At 37.9% G+C, this 19,520-nt stretch overlaps 1 protein-coding gene across 8 annotated transcripts in view; it reads right to left on the reverse strand.

Annotated features, from left to right (window-relative positions):
• The window catches only part of LOC113058571 (RNA-binding protein Musashi homolog 2), a 167,798-nt gene that overhangs the window by 60,266 nt on the left and 88,012 nt on the right, over positions 1 to 19,520 (reverse strand). For all 8 annotated transcript variants that reach the window (XM_026226587.1, XM_026226584.1, XM_026226586.1 and 5 more), the window contains exon 3: positions 5,874 to 5,956. In XM_026226587.1, coding sequence (XP_026082372.1) covers positions 5,874 to 5,956 — 83 coding nt within the window. The remainder of the gene's footprint in view (positions 1 to 5,873; positions 5,957 to 19,520) is intronic.

A 19,520-nucleotide genomic window follows, 5' to 3' on the forward strand; every position in this document is an offset into this window, starting at 1 on the left:
AACTTACACAAAGGCTCATCCTGCATCTTTATCACACAATTTTACTTTTTACTGTGCATCCTAATATGTTTACACCCCCTACCTTTCTAAACTTTATGACATTTCCTAATAGTAATGTAATGTATTTGACAAGATAAATTAAATAGTTGAGAATTCCACTAAATGATGGGAAAAAATTTTTTTTAAATAAAATTATGCTTCTGGACTTTTTACATAACTTTGACTTTAGAAATAAGTTTTGACAAACGTCTTGTCTGTTATTCATGGTTAAAGTCGGCAAAACACAGAATTTCTTTGGAATGACCCCTGACCCTCTGCTCTCTCTGATTCTCTTTATCCCTATATACATTACACTAATGTGAGCACGCATGCACACACACATTCAAACCCTTTTTCCTCTGGTTTTTGTATGCCCTTCTATTTAAGCTGTAAATGTGCTGAATCTCCTCCTTTATTTGTTGTGACATTTCGAGATCTCAGAGAGCTCTCCGGAAACAGCCTGCTCCATTACAACCGGCTGAATTACTGTAATCTTTTCAAATATCACAATCCCCTTCCATTAGCCCAACCTTCTCTTAAGATACTGTGGCAGGAGTGTGTAAATACATCTACAGTCACCGCACACAAAGCAACAACAAACATCTATTAGATAAAGAGGGCTAAACAGATCTGGGTGATTATAGAGGCGGAAAAATAAACAGACACACTTTGAAATGCGCTTAGCTGTCATTTACAAAAATAAAAAAAAGTCCTATAAAAGGTTTTTACACCTGCTTTGCTTTGGTTAGTTTAGTTTATTTACTGTTTAACTCATTTACAAAAATATTTCCGCATCATGCTTGTAATGTGCAAAACATTTTCTATAAAGATCTCTGTGTTGTACTTAGAATTCTGAAATGACTTTCTTTTGTGAAATATAAAATATTTTGAAGAACTGTTTATGTTCATACAATGAAAGTCAATGGGTTCCAAAAAATAGTCTTATCAAAATTTTGTGTTCCATAAAGAAAAAGAGTGATACAAGTTTGGAATGACATCTTGGCGAATAAACTATTATCACTTTATATATTAATGCTAACAATCAATTAAAAAAATACGTTTTAAATATTTGTTTAATGGCATCTTTTTTTTTTTTGTAACTGAAGGCGAGCATCACCAATACTGATGTCTCTATTAAATGTTTTTCCCCTTATATTTAACTGTTGGCTATAGCCATTCAACATTACAGAAATTATTTAAATGAACTTAAAACAATCATCACATAAACCCATTATAATTAATGTCATATTTGAATCCTTAAAGCTACAAAAGTTATTGATTTCCTAATTTTTCTTCTGTTCTTTGATTAACAGACATCACTGCAGCTGAGTTATCAGGTTATTTTGGCAGCTTTAAGAGCTGCCACTGCTGAACATGACGCGGATCTGACACATCATGTTCCCTCACAACTTTTTAACATTTTTAACGAGCACAGTATACATCTGATTTGTTTTTACGAACACATGGCATGACAACATCTCATCTGACCGCAGTTCTCAGTTGTTCTACTGAAGCTCCCTCATTACCTGTACCTTTTCCGTGCTCGTTTGAATTCAATTCAGTTCAATTCTTGTCAAGAAAAATAGAGACAAGAGCAGCAGTTGTCAATGGGGAGGCCGAAACTAGCTCTAATTTTGACAGCATTAACTGTTATTTACTTCTTATTTTCACTTAAGTAGTTGCTGCTGTGGCCAGTAATATTCCAGCTAAGCTAAGGTGCGCTACGAACCACATACTTTTTTTCTTTTTCAGCAAATCTGAATTCAAATATTATAATAGACTGAGATTCGGTGCGTGGCTGCTAAATGAAGCAGGCATGAAAGCACACTAACTCTGCACTGTCACCACTGTTAGCACCACATCTTGAAGATAGCTTCAGAGAGTCGCAAACCTTCAGGCCAAAAAAATAAAGGGGAGGGTGGGCGGGATAACAGGAGTCATTTTCTCCCATCCTGAACTGACACTTTTTCCCTCTTCTCTCCTCACAGCGGTAGATTATCTTCCAATGATAGCGCAGGCCAGGGCCTCAGCGCGGCAAGGCAGACACTAAATTGGCCTGCCGACACACTTGGCACTTATCATACATGCTAATGGCCCAGCTCACTGTGGGTAGCCGGCAATCCTGGCTGGGCGGCTGGGGCACACTGAGAGGAAGGGCGGGAATGGAAACAAAAATGAGAGCGACAACCTCCACTCTACCCGTAGGAGGCAAGGGCATTGCCAGGGAGGACATGAGCACAGAATTTTCATCATTCTGCCGCAGGCATGCATGGGTATGGTGCGGCATTGCTTTTTATGTGTAAAGGGTGAGGAGGGAATCGAAAGAGTACCTGATCGCTTAATAACAGACGGCTAAAGGAGTGATGAGAGATGACTTGTGCAGTCCGTACTGTATCAAGATTGGATAGGTGACGATTCTCAGAGGGAGAGAGTGATAGAGAATTAAAGAGAGTAGAAGATAACATGTGCAGTCATATGTCCAGGAGAGCTTCCAGAGAGAGGGTTTACATAGGGTCAGAATACAGTCACTTCCTCCATTATGTCAAACAGCCAGCAGACTATAAATACCACTTCCTGGGCCGGAACCTAAAATTAGCCTGCTATTGAATGCTCCCTCACTCAGCTGTGGGTCACGATACATCCCACTAGTCGATTAGTGAGATTGGGTACTTATTTATTTTTAGTTTTAACGGTTTTAAATGGGACTGCTTTAATTAGCATATTAGACTTTTGCTGTTAGCATTTTGCAAAGTAAAGGTCATCCCCACTATGCCACAGTGCACTTTCACATCCCCATCCAAATAAATAAATAAATTCCTTTTCCTAGGCAAGGCTACAATTTGTATGATTTAACAATGATTTAATTAAACAAGTAATTTGAACAATTCTGTGAAGTCACATAACAAGAATGACCCAAAAAACCCTGTAACTGCGGTAAAAACTATGGTCATGAATCTTTCCTTTCATCTCTGGTGCCTCTTCTGAAGGCATTTTCCAATGGACAAACCAGTGCTGAAATCATCCCGGCTGTCCAGGTGATTTCAACCACTTATCCAACACAGTCGACTCATATTCACACAGTATTCCTCCTGACAGACAGAACCAGGGGAGATCAAAGTATCTGGAATGCCTGATAAAATAGAGAATGTTTGGAATGGGACTTCAGAAAAAAGCTCCCACACAGATGTAACCGGATATTATGACTCTGTATGTGCTGTTCGAAAGAGATGGAAAATAGTCAAAACAACCATTAGTGTCCGTCTATTAATAGTGATTGCCTTCCATATCTACTCAGTCTGGAACTAGTCGCATTGTGCTTTCATTTAATTTTTTTCGTTTTCATTGATAAAATAATCAAGAGATAATTTGTGTTCAGCTCCCTAAATGATTTACTCCTGAAATGGAATTACATTTCAAATGAATCGCTAAAGAGTTCACTTCAAGATAACCTCGAACCAACACAACCTCTTGTTGTGGGATCTAACCTTCCTGCTTGGATGGTGCGTTCCTGTTTCTAAGCCCGTGGATGAAGGAAATGTCTTCTGAATGTTTAATGTCTGGCTGCATTTTCAGGCAAGATATCAAATGAGCTGATCAGGAAGCCTGGGGTCTGTAGAGACCTACACCGGTCCAGCTTTCCAGATCCTGGAACCATTTAGGGTCATTTATGGATATCCAGGGCCCTGGCAGCTCGAGAGTGGCCTTATTGGGTCAACAGAGCCTCTCTATAAACAGCTACTGAGCCTGGCTCGCTCTCTGCTCCACAGCCTGGGGTCGAGGGTCACAGATGGTGCCTCTGAAGATGGCGGCTCACCAAGCAGGCAGTCGACGTACAAAGCTGGCATTTCCACAAGCAGAGGGAGATCATTACGGCCGCTGTACAAAATATTCATGATAATAACAATATTACCATGGTCGAATTAGCAAGTCAAATATGCACACAGGCCTGCTAGCAGACGAGGCTTCAGAGACCACTTTGATGTTGTTGGCAAAAGCAACTTGACGATGGCAATTGAAATCAGTAAGACGAGCTAAAGAGAGCAAAAGCAAGGACAGGTTTCCGCCCAACACGCCTTGACCTTTTCCTTCTTTTTTTATGCCTTTCGTCCCCAGCACATCATCTGAGAAATGATCTGAACTGAGAGACCATGAAAAGCTGTCATTTTAAGTAAATGTTTTCCCTTCGCCACATTTATCTTTTTCTTAAACCTTCGTGACTGATATTAGCTATGCAAGTAATTCTCCAATGGCCCAATTTAAGCCAGCTAGTCGATCAACAGCGAGGTTTCTGCTATGAGACGCTGGGGGAAACGTGTTAATAAAAGAAATTCAGGCTTTCTCGAGACGCTCACTGAATAATGAGAACATCTGATGCAATATCAGAAAAAAATCAATGGAGAGACAGGAGAGGCTGGTCTCACTGTGTTGTCATGTTTAGAATGAAATGCTGGGATACACAGCGTCGTCAGCAGGGTTGGAAAAGCTACTTTGAAACTACAATTGAAACTACTATTACTACTGTTTAAATTAGTTTAAACTGTAGACAAGCAATTTTGAAATATAAAAAATGAAATGTCTCAAATAGGATCAGATCAATAAAAATGAGGATAAACAACTACTATAAACACTCTATATATAAAAAAAAAAGTTTCATTTGATTCAAAAAAAAAATGTGCTTTATTGAGTGGTTTGTTTTAGTCAATCGAATACATGTATAGCATGATTCCCAAAACAACTGATATTCTTATGAGTTTGTTCTTTAAATGAATGGATCCAAAAGACAAGTTACTGGTCGAAATTTGTTTTAGTTTTTTCAGCATTCATTTTTTTTTCATATATAATAAGCAAAAGGGATAAATAACTGATGTGTACCCAAATTAACCAGAATCAAATAGAATCGAGAATTGATACTTAAAAAGAAAAATAATATAAATATATTACAAAAGGAAAGAAAGTTCCAACTAAACATATTCAGAATGATCAGATCTTTTTTTTTTTTTTTTTTTTATGTAGCTTGTTACCAGAAAACTGTTTTGGTAAAACCTAAACTACTGTCATACTAATGAATCAATCTAGTCAAATTAGGCTAGTTAACTCTCCAACACTGATCATCAGCCACAAATCAGTACTGAGCTCGATCTCATGGAAAACTCCTGGAGGCTCAGGGTTCTCAGTGATTTGTAAGTAGAAGTAACTGAACTTAACTGACAGCGCTGACCTTCATTAAAAATCTTGCTAACTGGCTGTCATGTAGAATGACATCGGGGTTGTCCTCATTTCATGATTCGTCTCAAGCACAGTGAGCTGCATCTGTGGCTCGCCTGCAGAAGCCTCAAGGTCAGGAACCGTGTCCCTCTGCTGTCTTTCATTCTCAAAAGCTTGGCAAGACATGGAGAAATCTAATACGAACCGTAGCAGCAAACATTAAAATCGTGGGACATCAGGTGCCAACATGCAGGAAGCACCCAGGCTTTGATTTTTAAATCTTCTTTCAATCTTTTGCACCACACATTTTTAACAAGCGCCTAGAATGACTTCCAGATCCTTTCCCAGTTTTCCCTGGATGAGGGAACTGCAATGGGGAAAAGAGCCTTGCAGACAGGGATCCAAGACACAATTTCATGGTTTGTGGATGGTGCACACCAGTAACTCCTCATCCCTTTGAAAGCAGCCTGGTTGGGGATAGGGATGACACCTCACACCTATGCGCATACGCAGTAGCCCTGTCACCTTCACTGTATGCTGCGCATTATAAGCACCCATTCAACTTCCAGCATCAAAGATTAATCCCGGCCCTCAAATTGAAAAATTGCAAAGAGGTGAAAGCAACTCACCATTTTATTATTGATTTCGTGAAAATGAATCTCGCAGACCTTTTCCACCACATCCTCGTTCTCGAAAGTTACAAAGCCGAATCCTGTGAAGAGGGACAGGATGGGAGAGAGAAAACAGGGGAAGAAAGGAAGGGAGGGGGGAAAACAGCTCATGATTGAAGTGAACCAACACAGAAGCAGTTAAATGAACAGGAAAAAAGCAACAAATATCTGTTGATTGCTATTATAGTATGGAGAGGGCATAAATGAACCATTGAGTCGTGCAGCAATCTTCGTTTTAACAGGTCCTAATGCCATGCAAATTATGTATCTAGTACAGAGCAGGAACTCTTTTGCTGTTAGTCCTGGGCACTATTAAAATAGCTTTGAGTCTGCTCCTCAGAGATGGAGGAAGCTCAAGGATGTTTTAATGGAATGTGTAGAGCCAGCCAGCATCTGAATTCCATTACCAAATATTTTATGTTTCTTTGTGAGTTTTTCAATATGTGAAACACAATTTTAAGTGCCTCTAATGAGGATCCATTTTCACCTCACAGAGTTCACCATCTATAAGGAACAGGGAACATCCAGTGATTAAAACAAATTAATAAAAAATGCAAAAACCCATTGAGACCGAGTCTCAAACTAGATACTGATAATTTGTTGCACACAATCACTCATGCACATATACACACTATTTTCAAGAAAAGTTTCAATTTAATGAAATGTCAAGTGATGTGAATATTAAGTAGAAAGAAAAAAAATCCTTAAAACTTTAATACATATGGGTGTATATATAAGCAGTTTTTGTTCAAATATTTGTAATAATTGTACTACTACTAATAAAAACCACAATTTTCGAAAACAAAGAAAATCAATTGCTTACAAATATATTTAAAAGGATTTTTAATACAAAAATTAAAAACATGCTTATAGCATTCACACACATCATCATAGAAGACTTGTAAGTAAAAGTAATTTTATGTATTAATTGCATTATGTATTTTTGACAATATATTTTTGACAACAATTTTGATATAACAAAATATTTGAAGCCAATGAGCAGATACTTACTTTCTTCACACCATGGCTAAACAAAACTTTTACATGAGGGGGTATTATTATTTTCTCATAATTACAGCCAACTTTAACTCATTTTTAAAAGTTGCCTCTTCATACAACTGCACTCTTACACTTACTGTGCTGTGGTTTACAAGCCTTCAACAAAAAGAGTGAAAATAGAGAGCACTTGCCCTGCTGCTTTTAGACAAGGCTTTTGGCTTTTAAGGAAGTGAGAGATAACTCCTGGGGTCAAAAGGTCAAAGAGGTTGACAGCAAGCCCAAAACAGGAAGCCATGCAGCCACTCTCAACACCAGCCGTGATAAGAACAGATGAAGAGGCAGAAGGGGTGATAAGAGGGCACTGGATAAACAAGCGGTGGCCTCTGGTCCAGTGCTGTGTGACCTCTCAGTGATTATACGTACAGTTTGTTTTGTTTGGGGAAGAAAACACTGGCTGAATTATCTGTTCACTGACACAGTAGAATCCACTCCTCGCCCTGCTGGGGTAAACTCTGAGGTGGATGGTTTGCTGTTAAGAGTTGACAGAATGCAGTAGCTGTACTGACTGATGGGGTATTAGCTCCAAACGCATGAGGGCTTTGTATTGGAGCATGGATAATTAAAGGCAATTATTGTATGGACAGGCTTGTACGGGTTAACTACGGTCACTGCCATACTGTCATCTTCTCCAGAGTTGGATGACGGCCAGCACCCTCTCATCGACCCTTCAGCCCGGGCTTAGGCAGCCCAGAGGGTTGACATCATTGACAGGAAGTGAGTTATAGGAGCAGCCGTCCCATGGGAGGATGCTGGAACAGGATTCACAGCCAATTACCTAGTGACCTCTTCACTCGCAATGGCTTCCCGTACAAGCCTATTAGAGCTTCCTGTGACTGATCAGACCTGATGATTCGCTGCAGGCTGGACCAGGTCCTCCCATTGCTCCACTCCCCTAACTGCTCTGCTCCACCTTTCCAAGCACAGATCTGGGAGTGGTGGTACTGTAAAAGTCACTTTTTTCTTCACTTCATTTGATAGAATAGCTAGTCGGTCCAGAGCCATATTCATGTCATTAAATACTGCCAAACAGGCCCACAATGTGTTGGCTAATCAGAAAAGATTTGAATTGTTTACCTCTATAGCAATATAATTCTTAAATTTCAGGACCGACTGGTAGGTCGGTCGGTAGTTAGGTAGGTAGGTAGATAGATTGATTGATTGATAGATTGATAGATTATTGCTGCTCTGTTCATCTACAGGATTAGGATCTTTGTTCTTTGTTAAAAAGGTGCCAGCAGGATTCATATAAAGCTGTGTTTTGTACAGTCAGGGCAACAATAACAACATTCAAACAATGAGTCTGAAATGAAACATCTAAAAGGTGGCATTTGCAATGCTTTTCTACATGGCCAGGTGCTGCATGCTAAGTGCAGACTAACTCTTTAAAGAACAGCCCCCGCACATGGAGGAAACATCCCTGGTGATTTCAGCCCAGAGACATTTACATGTGTCTGCAGGCCCCAGGCTGATGGGGCTGCCTTTGAAATCATGAGAAGCAGTTAGTTTTCCATCTCGGGCCTCTGCACCCTTATCAGCCGCACAGCGACCAGTTCTGACAACCAACAAATCAGCTGTCAGGAGCAATTTCTCAGCAGCTGGGAGAGAGCTGGCACGCATTGGGTGGTTTCTTGGAGCTCAACGGCTACAGAGGGGAGGGGGAGGGGGTTACAGTACCTGCACCCCAACAGGAAGCACCTGAAACTGACAATTGACAAATCTACTATCAATCTCAAAATTCTCACTACTCAAAATTACACAAATGAATATAGAAGAGACTGGGGTCAGATTCAACAGAACTTAAAGGCAAAAAAAAAAAAAAAGTATATATATATATATATATATATATATACATATATATATATATACATATACATATACATATATATATATACATATACATATACATATATATACATATACATATACATATATATATACATATACATATACATATATATACATATATATATATACATATACATATATATATACATATACATATACATATATATATATATATACATATATATACATATACATATACATATATATATACATATACATATACATATATATATATATATATATATATATATATATATATATATATACACACACATATATATATATATATATATATATATATATATATATATATGGTGAGTTTTATTATTTTAAAGAGTTTCCCATTTCTTAATTATTTTAGGTTAATTAAACAGAAAATACAAGAGTAAAGGAGTTCCAGTCAGATCTTAACAGATATATTTTTACTAGCATTACCATCTTAAACTTTCTACAATTTTCACATTATAAAAGAAGCACAACTGCCAACCACAATCAAGCGTAGCAGAAAAAAATAGGTAATGATCCCGCACACCACCATTGTCGGAGTTCAGGGCACTATTGGCAGGGTTAGCTCTCGACTGAGCAATGGAAACAGCAGCAAATCAAAAACCTTCAGTGTAATTAATGACAAGACCAGTGCTGCTAACAGCATCTCTTAATGAAAGAGGGCCCTTCTCTGCATCTTCTGCAAAGTCAAGCGAAGGAGAGGATGGAAACAATGCAAAACAACAGCTGCCTTGGCGTTGGCGGAGGAGACGCCGCATTCATCTGCCTCAAACACCTCGAGGCATTAGCATGCTTAGTTAGTGACTTAACCACTCTGAACAGGCCATTTCCTTACATTGGAAAGCCCACCTCCACCAATGTAGCACTCCTACAACAAGACATGCACATCTGTTTTGAAGCGGTATGCTTGCGAGAGAGACAACAGAAACACATCTATTTTTTTTTCCTTAACCTGTCTTGAGATCCCTCAATGACAACACATGGATTTCCAATCTCGGGGAGGATAATAAGTGTTAGTGGCTATTACGAAGGCGTCTGGCTGCCATCTCACACTTATTAGCCAGAGCGAAGCAGGCCGGGTCTCAACAGACACCCAGACATTCACAGCCTCTTACAAAACAAAGAGCCACTGCCAAGCTGAATGCCAGTCCCCCTCGGAGACCAGCACAAATAAAATTAAAATGCTAAATCAATGAGCCTTCCTCTGACCTTTGCATAAAAAGCCGAGGGTGCCTGGAGCAGTTCGATGCATTTAAAGGGAAGAGGTACACAAACCGAATCAGATATGATTATGGCCACCTCGTATCCTTTCCTGAGACCAGAGATGGTAAATAGATCCAATAGGTGTTGCATATTAAACGGTGGAGGGAAAAATGCCTATGGACTTTCTCATGAATGCACAGACACACTTGCATGCGCGTGCAGGCAAAATGGCACGGATGCCGTTCCATCTGAAACCTGATTCATACAATGGTATGCGAGATCAGATGCTGAATAATATGACCACAAGATGAATTCAGGATGGGTAAAGCTAAAACAAGCACAATACTTAGTGTAAACAAAACGTCCTGTGTGCTGCAAAAGTTTGGAACCTCAAAAACTTCTTGGAAATCCTTTATTTGCATGCATACCTCAACATTCTGAACTGTGGCACTTAGATGGTTGCAAATTATATTCCATCGTATAATTTCCTGATCTTGTTGTTTCACATAATTATTTGTTATCTCTCTACAGTCTATTTTTTGACAATTACATTTTATTTGATTGTCAGCTGTTTGTGAATCCTGCATTTAAAATAAATGAATAAATCTAAAAATGCCATTTATAATCACACAGTAATGTGCACATGTCAGTAGGAAAAATCAGTTTACATTTCCAGCCAATCCTTTTGCAATTAATAGTAATAATGCAGTTAGATTTTGTATGCACAAGGAGTCTGACAACAGCCAGTGCTCCACACAGAGATGTGATCTCATCATCATCAAGTCTGTCTGGAATGACATGAAGAAACAGAACAAACTGAGACAGACTAAATCCAGAAGAACTGTTACATTGTGTCCAAGACATTTGAAGAAACCTACTGTACCTGCAAAGCTACAGTACTGTTAAAAGTTTTAGGCACTTGTGTAACTCTTGGTGTGACTGCCCTTTGCGTTTAAAACAGTTTTTGTCCTAGGTATACTTGCACATAGTTTTTTTGTAGCTTAAAAAAAAGGAAGCTGCAGTCATAGTATAGACTGGTTTTAGTTTAGAAATGAATCTTGGAATGATTACAATTAACATATACTACTATGGCCATTATAATTATGTAAAAGGTAGGAATTTTCTTAATCATTGCTATATAGTAGCTATCAGTAAATGCTAATAATATGTGGTCCAAACTAAAATCTGTTTCACAGTTTTAGCTTCACACCAGTAAGAAAGGAAACTTATGCCACAGCTGCACTGCATGCTTTTTGAACCCCACACTGTAATAAATGCAAAGCTGCTTTTTAAACACTGTTTGCAGACCAGACCAGTGACATTAGCAGTTCCGTCTGGGTGGCTGCCACAGTGGGGAAGTGACAGGGCAACATCCTGCTACATAAGTTAGAATATGTCTGTGGTTGTGTGTTTCCATGCATGTCTCTTTGCTCATGCATTTGGAGAGAGCTCACTTTCTTTCTTTTTTTTGGGCGCTTTTTTCAATATGCTCTAGCTATCAAACACTGCCCTGGGAGCGAAAAATGAAAAAGAATTGTCATGTGCCCAGACAACAAGTTACAGCAATAAAATCAAAGCCAGTGTCAATTAATTTCTCCCAACTCTGATAAATGGGGCGCGTTTCTCATCTATTAATAATGAGAGCAGAAAGTATCACGAGAACATCTGTCAATGAGTTTCATTTTTTCTCCTGGCAGACAGTTGGCTGTTCCCCGCGCTCACATGTGCTGGGAGGAGCTCAATTCTTCGGCCTGAAGACACCCATGGGGAGTGGAGAGAATGATCCTTAGGAGTCAATAAATAAATTGGCATGCATCGATGGGAGTTTGCAGCCTTATTTACACTTCCGCTTAATCAAAAAGAAGACGGGCATGGAGAAAAATAGCCTCTTGGTAAGCTCTCTGGAACTTGGAACTCTTGTAAACTAAATGAGACTAGACAGCGTAATCGATTGTAGCTCTAGCCACTCCACTACATTATAATGACTAGGGAGAGATGCATGGCTTCTGGAAAAACCCAAGAAAGGACCTAAAAAAGAATTTGTCGGGGGGAAAAAAAAAGAGAAAAGTGTATAAAACTAAAACTTCTTGAAGCTTAGCACCATTACTGATGGTTTATTAATCTTTTACTCCAGTCTAGTGTCTTAGGCACAGTGGTAGATAGATCTCAAGGGTGCAGAGATAAACTAAACCACAATACTAGATAACTAGCAGGGCAAATGAATGAACCTGTCACTGACAAGTTAAGGAACAAGTTCTATTAGCACGAGTGAATAAACACGCAGGCCTTCAATGTGTACTCTACAACATTGATTCTCAACCTGCATCTCTTTTAATCACATATTCAAAATGTATTTTGATATTTAAAGCACAAATAAAATTGTATGAATGTCTTTGCATTCCAAGTCCAAGTGGAATTAATTTTATATAGAAAAAAATGAAAATTAACTAAGTTTGTTAGGTTTTAAATGTACTGCTCTGGTGTCACGGAAGTACTTCAGCCTTCCTGATGGGGCTGTAGGGTACATAGTAAAACAATGTTTGGAAAACACTGATGTACAAGAAGTTTTTGCAGTCATATCTAGGGAAACTTTGGGAAAAATCTGGGGAGTGATCCTATGATGGGGTGCCCTATCTTTGGCTTAAAAAGCAAAAAAACATTAAGGTCGCTACCGTACATTCGCAAGTGGCACAGAAGATTAATGTCAACATTAGGCCCTCCAAAAGCCACCTAACTAAAATACCAGCCACTTCAAAAGCAGCCATTCCTCCCTAATGGCTAATGATCTGAGTCCTTCCTCCCTCATTACAGAAGACGGATGAATGGAGAGGTGCGATAAGTGCACAGTCAGCAGGGTACATCTACACCAAATGTGGAGCACAGCTCATAGAGAGAGGGGGACAGCGAGAGATACAGACTTTTTTTTATTAACCCAAACCATCAATTCAATTATTTCTATAGAATCAAGTGAGTAAAATCGCACACAATACACAAGTTGAAAGTAAACGATAGCTTACCAACTCAACCCAAGTATGAACTTCACTTTGTATGTGCAAATGACCCCTGTATCTTCTAAAGGAGAACTATAAATCATAAGCCTTTCATCTCACCAAAATCTGTGGAGAGATCCAAGATGCCTTCCCTAGGAGAAGACTGAAAACCTAATAAGATCAGAAATCCATGTTTTGGAATTTGAGCCTGAAAGTCACAAATACCATTTTAATATCTCAAATGCAACACTGACATGAGTTTGATAACTAATTTTAGGGTTAAAAACAATTCAACTTGATAAGCTTCAACTGTTCTTGATGAATAATGTTGCACTATTTAAATCTGGGATATGATGAAAGACAGACATACAGCATGACAGATCAAACAAAAGAGTGATAAATAAAATGATAGAAAGACAGAAAGACGGTTCATGTTGCAACTGATTCTGCTTTATCAATTCAGTAAAAAATGTGCTCTGCTATCTGTGTAATTGCAGATGAAAACATAGTAAATGTCCACAGATGATAAGATCAAAAAGTAAATAAAAGGATGGGGGAAAAGGGCCAAGGTAAAAAAAAAAAAAAAAAAAAAAAAAAAAAAAAGTACACAGCTTGTACAATATCTTCTTTACAATTACCAGAAAAGAAAGGTTTACAAGGATGCAAGATATTAACAATGTTAGAATTTAATGTCAATATTACTTGAAATATCGCTCTGAACTCCAAAGACCTCCTACATACCGCATACCATCTGGTCTTTCACTCGACTCTGCGTGAGGAGTTGAGTCATTACCATTCAACATATTGCTATCTTTGACTATTTTATTCTGTGACTAATATAAATGAAGCTAACTGTAATTTCAGATCTAGTTATGCTTGATTGTCAACACACCAAATGGAATTATTTTTTTTTTTAAATAAGTAGAAAAAAAAACTATTCCCTCGCAAACGATTGAGCCATCTTTTCACAATCATCCTCCAACATTTATCCCATTCTCATCTTTAACTATGCGAATTATGCTTTCATTGTGTTTGTGGCGGTTCGACTGGCTCTGACAGGGCCGGTAATGAAGAGCCATATGGAACGGTGCTTTGAGCTCAATGCTTTCTGACAGTTCTTTCTTTCATAATCCATAAACTCAATGCAGTCTGCTGCCTTTTTCACAGGCGCTGGAGCAACAAGTCCAATTTCACCCCTCTCCCCTGCAAACAGGCTAATGTGATTACACTTGCATCAAAACAATTTGAGCCTTAATTACAGCAGACACATCAAGAAGAGGGCCATGATAGGAATTTCTCAAAGGAAGTAATTGGCATGACGAATTAAGGAGAGAGAGACAAAAAAAAAAAAAAAAATGATAATGCAGCATTCATTGCCGTAAATGCCGTGGAGGGAGATGGGACCAGGCCCCGGTGTTTACTCTTCAGAGAGAAATAAAATTGATCCTTCTCACCGGAAAATTATTGCATCAGGGTGCCTAATTATACTCTCTACTACAGGTGGTCTTTATGTCAGTATCGAGCGCTGTTGAGCTTTCTCTCTGGGTCATCATGTGCCACAGAGATTTCAACCGAGATTGATATGAAACAAAAGTAAAGAAGCAATCTGTTCTCAGGTGTGATAGGTCAAAGGTTCAGTTTCAGGCTCAGGGGCAGTCGTGTAGGAGTCTGTTTTAGCACTCTTCCTCTATCTGCCATTGAAAAATGCATTCAGCACATTTCATCTTATCTATCTCTTCCTTCACACAGGCCTCCGGATCTCAATCATTATGACTAATTAGCCATTGCAAACTCTCTCCTAAACAAGCGCCAAATCTGTAACAATTAAACCGATGGATCTCATTACCGCACTCCTCTTCTGGGTATTTAGAGTTGTGGTGCTAAAAGTCATTGTCCTTGAGCTGGGCACCTGAGTGAACACTGCATCAGGATATTACATGGAGAGAAGAGATACAGGAGTGAAGGTGAAAGAGAGAACAGAGAGAAGCTGATGAGCAATAAAGGTTGTTGACTGCTCTGAAGAGATATGCTGCCGATGGTTAAATTGTCCCCGACACAAAATGGCACCTTGACACAACCTAAAAATCAACCCTTCTTATGTTTGTTGTTTATCTGCATTACACACAGCAGTTTCAAGTTTTTGAGTGTTTTATTTGTGTTTTTTTATCGCGATTAATCGCATGATTGTCTACGATTAATCAGATTTGATGGCATTGTTTTGCACAAAATGCTGTATGAACGAAAGTTCATTATGGTTTGCAAACACTTTAAACAAATAAGGTGCTTTTTTACAGCAGTAGTCTTTTTACATAGTAGCAGTTAAAATATTTCTTGTAAATCTGAACTTGTAACATTAATGTAATTAAATTATATATAAAACCAGCTATTTGTCACTGAAAGGACGTTAACATTTTTATAGAAAATATCTGAAAGTTTATAGAAAACAAGTTATGCTCAGAGTCCAGGGCCTCGATCATAACATTATAACAGGCACCTTCTCTGCTGTCTTCATGTACCATCGTAAACTTCCTATTTCCCATTTATGAAGTCATAATTACGAGTTTGTTGCATTCTTTTCCGTTAAAAATAACAGTGGACAGTGTGTTGTGAATGCTGATGCTTAGCCAAAATAAACTGATCGGAAGCATCCCCTCCTGTGACCCATGATTTTTCTGTATTTTTATTCAGAGCCACTGAGCAAAAACTGTGTTCACGTGCGATAATTATCGCCATTAATCAATCAATGTGTTAACGCATAATAACACGTTAAATTGGCCAGCCCTAATATATATATATATATATATATATAAAATCATTTACTTATTAATTTTTTACAGTATATATATATATATATATATATATATATATATATATATATATATATATATATAAAGGAACTTTTATTTTGCAATATTTACATGCAGTAAAAATGTCAAATACAAATAAAAACAAAGAATATTTACATTTACTAAAAAACTAATATTTAAAACTAAAAATACTATTACACAAACATGTAAAGTGTGTGTGTGTGTGAGAGAGAGAGAGAGAGAGAGAGAGAGTCAATAAAAAACACAACTAACTTGTAACTAGCTGACTGTTGGACGGCTAAACGATTAGCTAACCTCGTGACCCATCTCAACATGATAATGGTTACATTAGAATAAGCCCTGGTTCCAGGTAGTATTATTACAGTACTGGTCTTCACATACACAATGTCTCATCTTATTTGCATAAGTGTGTCACTGTGAACACATCAGCATCTGTGAGGATGTGAGTTCAGTCAGGCTCTGCTGACTTCCACACCCCCTGCTTTATGTGTGTGTGTGTGTTCAGGAGCCCTATTTTGTCCATGCCAGTGTATGTAGGTCACCTAGCAGCACTAGGCCATCAATTTCTCTGTCCTACTTAAAAAGACACACACTGGAGAAACTGGGAATTTTTCACTTTTAGACTACGTACAGTACCCACTGCTTTTCAACTTACATCTGTGCTGCCTGGTGTGGGGAAGAACTGCTCTCCACAACAGAAACTAAATTTGAATTAGTCAACATGAAAAAATGGAAATTAAACCCTAATAGTCCACACACACATACACACACCAAGTATGAATAGTTTAGATAAGAGTGGCCATGCATACACAAATCCAATTTAGAGCATTGGCACAACAAAAAGTGCAAGAAAACAAAACAGCCTCTGATGTTATCGACAGGGAACCCCTTAAAAATGAGTTTTTCCTGGTTCTGCTTAGTTGAAAGTCAGATCACAAAGCTTATGAGAACTTATATCTGGCAGAGCTGATATAGTCCAGTTTTTAGGGAAAAGGAACATTAAAGAAGTGCTGAAAATATGCTATGAAAGACTTCACCACTGTCAACAAACTGAGCCGTGAGGACTCCGCTCCAGCAGTGTCAAATTTAAATCTTTTCTCTGGGGTCGCGCCTTCATGCTTTATCCTTCGGTTTCACACAACAAGAAAGAATAACATTTCTTTCCACAGTGTATAAATGCAGCTGGTGTAAAAGATAGGAAAATTGAAGGTCAAATTAGTTTGCATCTATTAGCCATCAAATCATTTGGGAATGCTAGTGCTACACTACACATCTCAACGCCAGTGATTGTGGACTTTTTAAGTTATTTGAAAAGAAATCCATTTTGAGAAATCATCCACGACATTAACTGCATTATAATTAGCATACATATTCACACATTGGCGCATGACAGATAAAAGGGAGATGTGTTTTGCAGAGGTGGAGAGCGAGTGAGTGAACGAGAGTGTTCCCTAACAGCACCTTTAGGAAATAAATAACACTGATAGCGTGTAATTAGGCCACTCGCTACGACAGTGGCCAGACTGTTTATGTTTGCACACATATGGTACGATCAGAAAGATGGACTATAAAGCCATTCCTCATCAACAACACTTCTGCTGCATGAGCCGACAGCTTTTCCTAAGTCATAACGCCACCTCCGCCGTCTCACAGGGCTTCAGCCATTCAGTTTTTTTGGATATATTTGTATCTAGCTCATATGCGGTGCTGATATAGTTTATCGGAGTGTTGTAAACACACCAACAGCCTGGAGGAACAACAAACGTTTGACAGTTATGGTCCAGATCTGATGCGTCAACGATGGGAGGAGCATAATTTATTAACCCTAAAGTTGGACTCTCCCAAGAATCTTTTAAAATAGAGAGAAGACGTAGCCTTGTTTAAAACGCTAGGCAAGACCAATTTCTTCTTAAGTTGCTTCAAAGGTAAGCGTTCTAATTGCCTTAACATTTCAGAAGCACGACAGACCATTTAATTGGTTCGCACAGGCAAAACTTTAATAGAACAGTTCATCAGAAAAAAAAGATTTACTCAACTTTATGTTGATACTTTTTTAGTGGAACACAAAAAGAGATATTTAAGAATTTTTTATTCATATGACATACTGTATGTCTTTTCAATTTGCAATGATTTACAGACATAAAATATATTTGCTAAATTACACTAACCATTCAAAAGTTTATTATTAAGTTATTTGATAAAAAAAAATTAATTAAAAACAAAAATTGTATAAAATATTATTACAATTTGAAACAAATGTTTTGTATTTATAACTTAATAACTATAACTTAAAATGTAATGTATACCTGTGATGCAAAAGCTAATTTTCATCAGCCATAACTCATAAATTACATAAGTCTTCATTGTCACATGATCCTTCAGAAATCATTTCAATATGCTGATTTGGTGCTCAAGTAGCACTTCTTATTTTATCAATGTCAGAACAGCTGTTCTGCTTAATATTTTTGTGGCAACCATGATACATTTTTTAGGGGTCTTTGATTAGAGTTATTTGAAATCAAAATCTTTTGTTACATTATAAATGTCTTATAAATGTCTGTTACTTTTGGTCAATTTTATGCATCCTTGCAGAAGAAAAGTAATAATTTCTTACTGACGCCAAACTTTTCAATGGTAATGTATGTTGAACTTGATTTCTTTATTAATTGTATTTATACATGTGGGTTTCGAATGACACCAGGGTGAGCTATTTTAGGTGAACTTTTCCTTTGTAAGCAAAGGGTTCCACAACAACCCAGAAAGTGACGTGGAGGAGGTTGCATTTGCACGTTGCACATGTGGACCGTTCTGCAGAAAGCCTCCTGAGCACATTTGAAATTTCATTAAGTGCAACATAATTGCTTGCACAATCAAAATTGAAAATATATATTATAGAGCAATTCCAGCACATGGGCTCTATTTTAATCACCACGCCTGGGATAGCGCCAAGGTGAATTAGCAGAAATTAAATGTTCTGCTGTGTGGTGTGTCTTTGTGTCTTATTCAGATGCTTGGCACATCTGCTATCCTTTTTTGAGGATTTCTTCCTTAAGATACCAACAAATAATTCACGTTCATCAAAAATGTAACGGTGCTAGTTATGTAGGAGCAGCCGCCAAGGGAGAATTCCAGCCAAAGACGAGCATTAAATACACACATTCAGCAGAGATGCTTTTCAGGACTGCTCTGAGAGACAGTGGAACAGCAGGGAGGGAATGACGATGAACATGGGACAGACACAGTACCTGACAGAGATGTTATATACTGGATGCTTCATGTGAGGCCTTAGCTCAACAGTAAGCAATCTTAAATCTGCTGATTGTGTGCATTTGTTTTTAAGCCCTGAACATTTCTAGCTTTAAGTAATGCATTTTGTTGAAAAAAGTAAAAAAGTGTTGAATTAGTTAAAACAGGAAAGCATAACACCTTTTGAACGAACCTGTCATGGAGCTTCATCATAAGTGGATAATTTCCAGCTACTGATGCAAATAAAATTATTATAATAATAGCTGAAAAGTATACACCTGTAATGTTACTCAATGACAGCAGGATAAACAAACAAAAAAATTAACAATGTATATAAACAGTTAAAAACAATTACAACAACAACAATCATTTAAAGGGGGACAAGTAAAAAGTTTTTTTTTTTATGTTTAAAAAAAGTCTCTACTGTT

The sequence above is a fragment of the Carassius auratus genome, chromosome 40 (assembly GCF_003368295.1).
Source record: "Carassius auratus strain Wakin chromosome 40, ASM336829v1, whole genome shotgun sequence".
NCBI classification, from domain to species: Eukaryota; Metazoa; Chordata; class Actinopteri; order Cypriniformes; family Cyprinidae; genus Carassius; species Carassius auratus.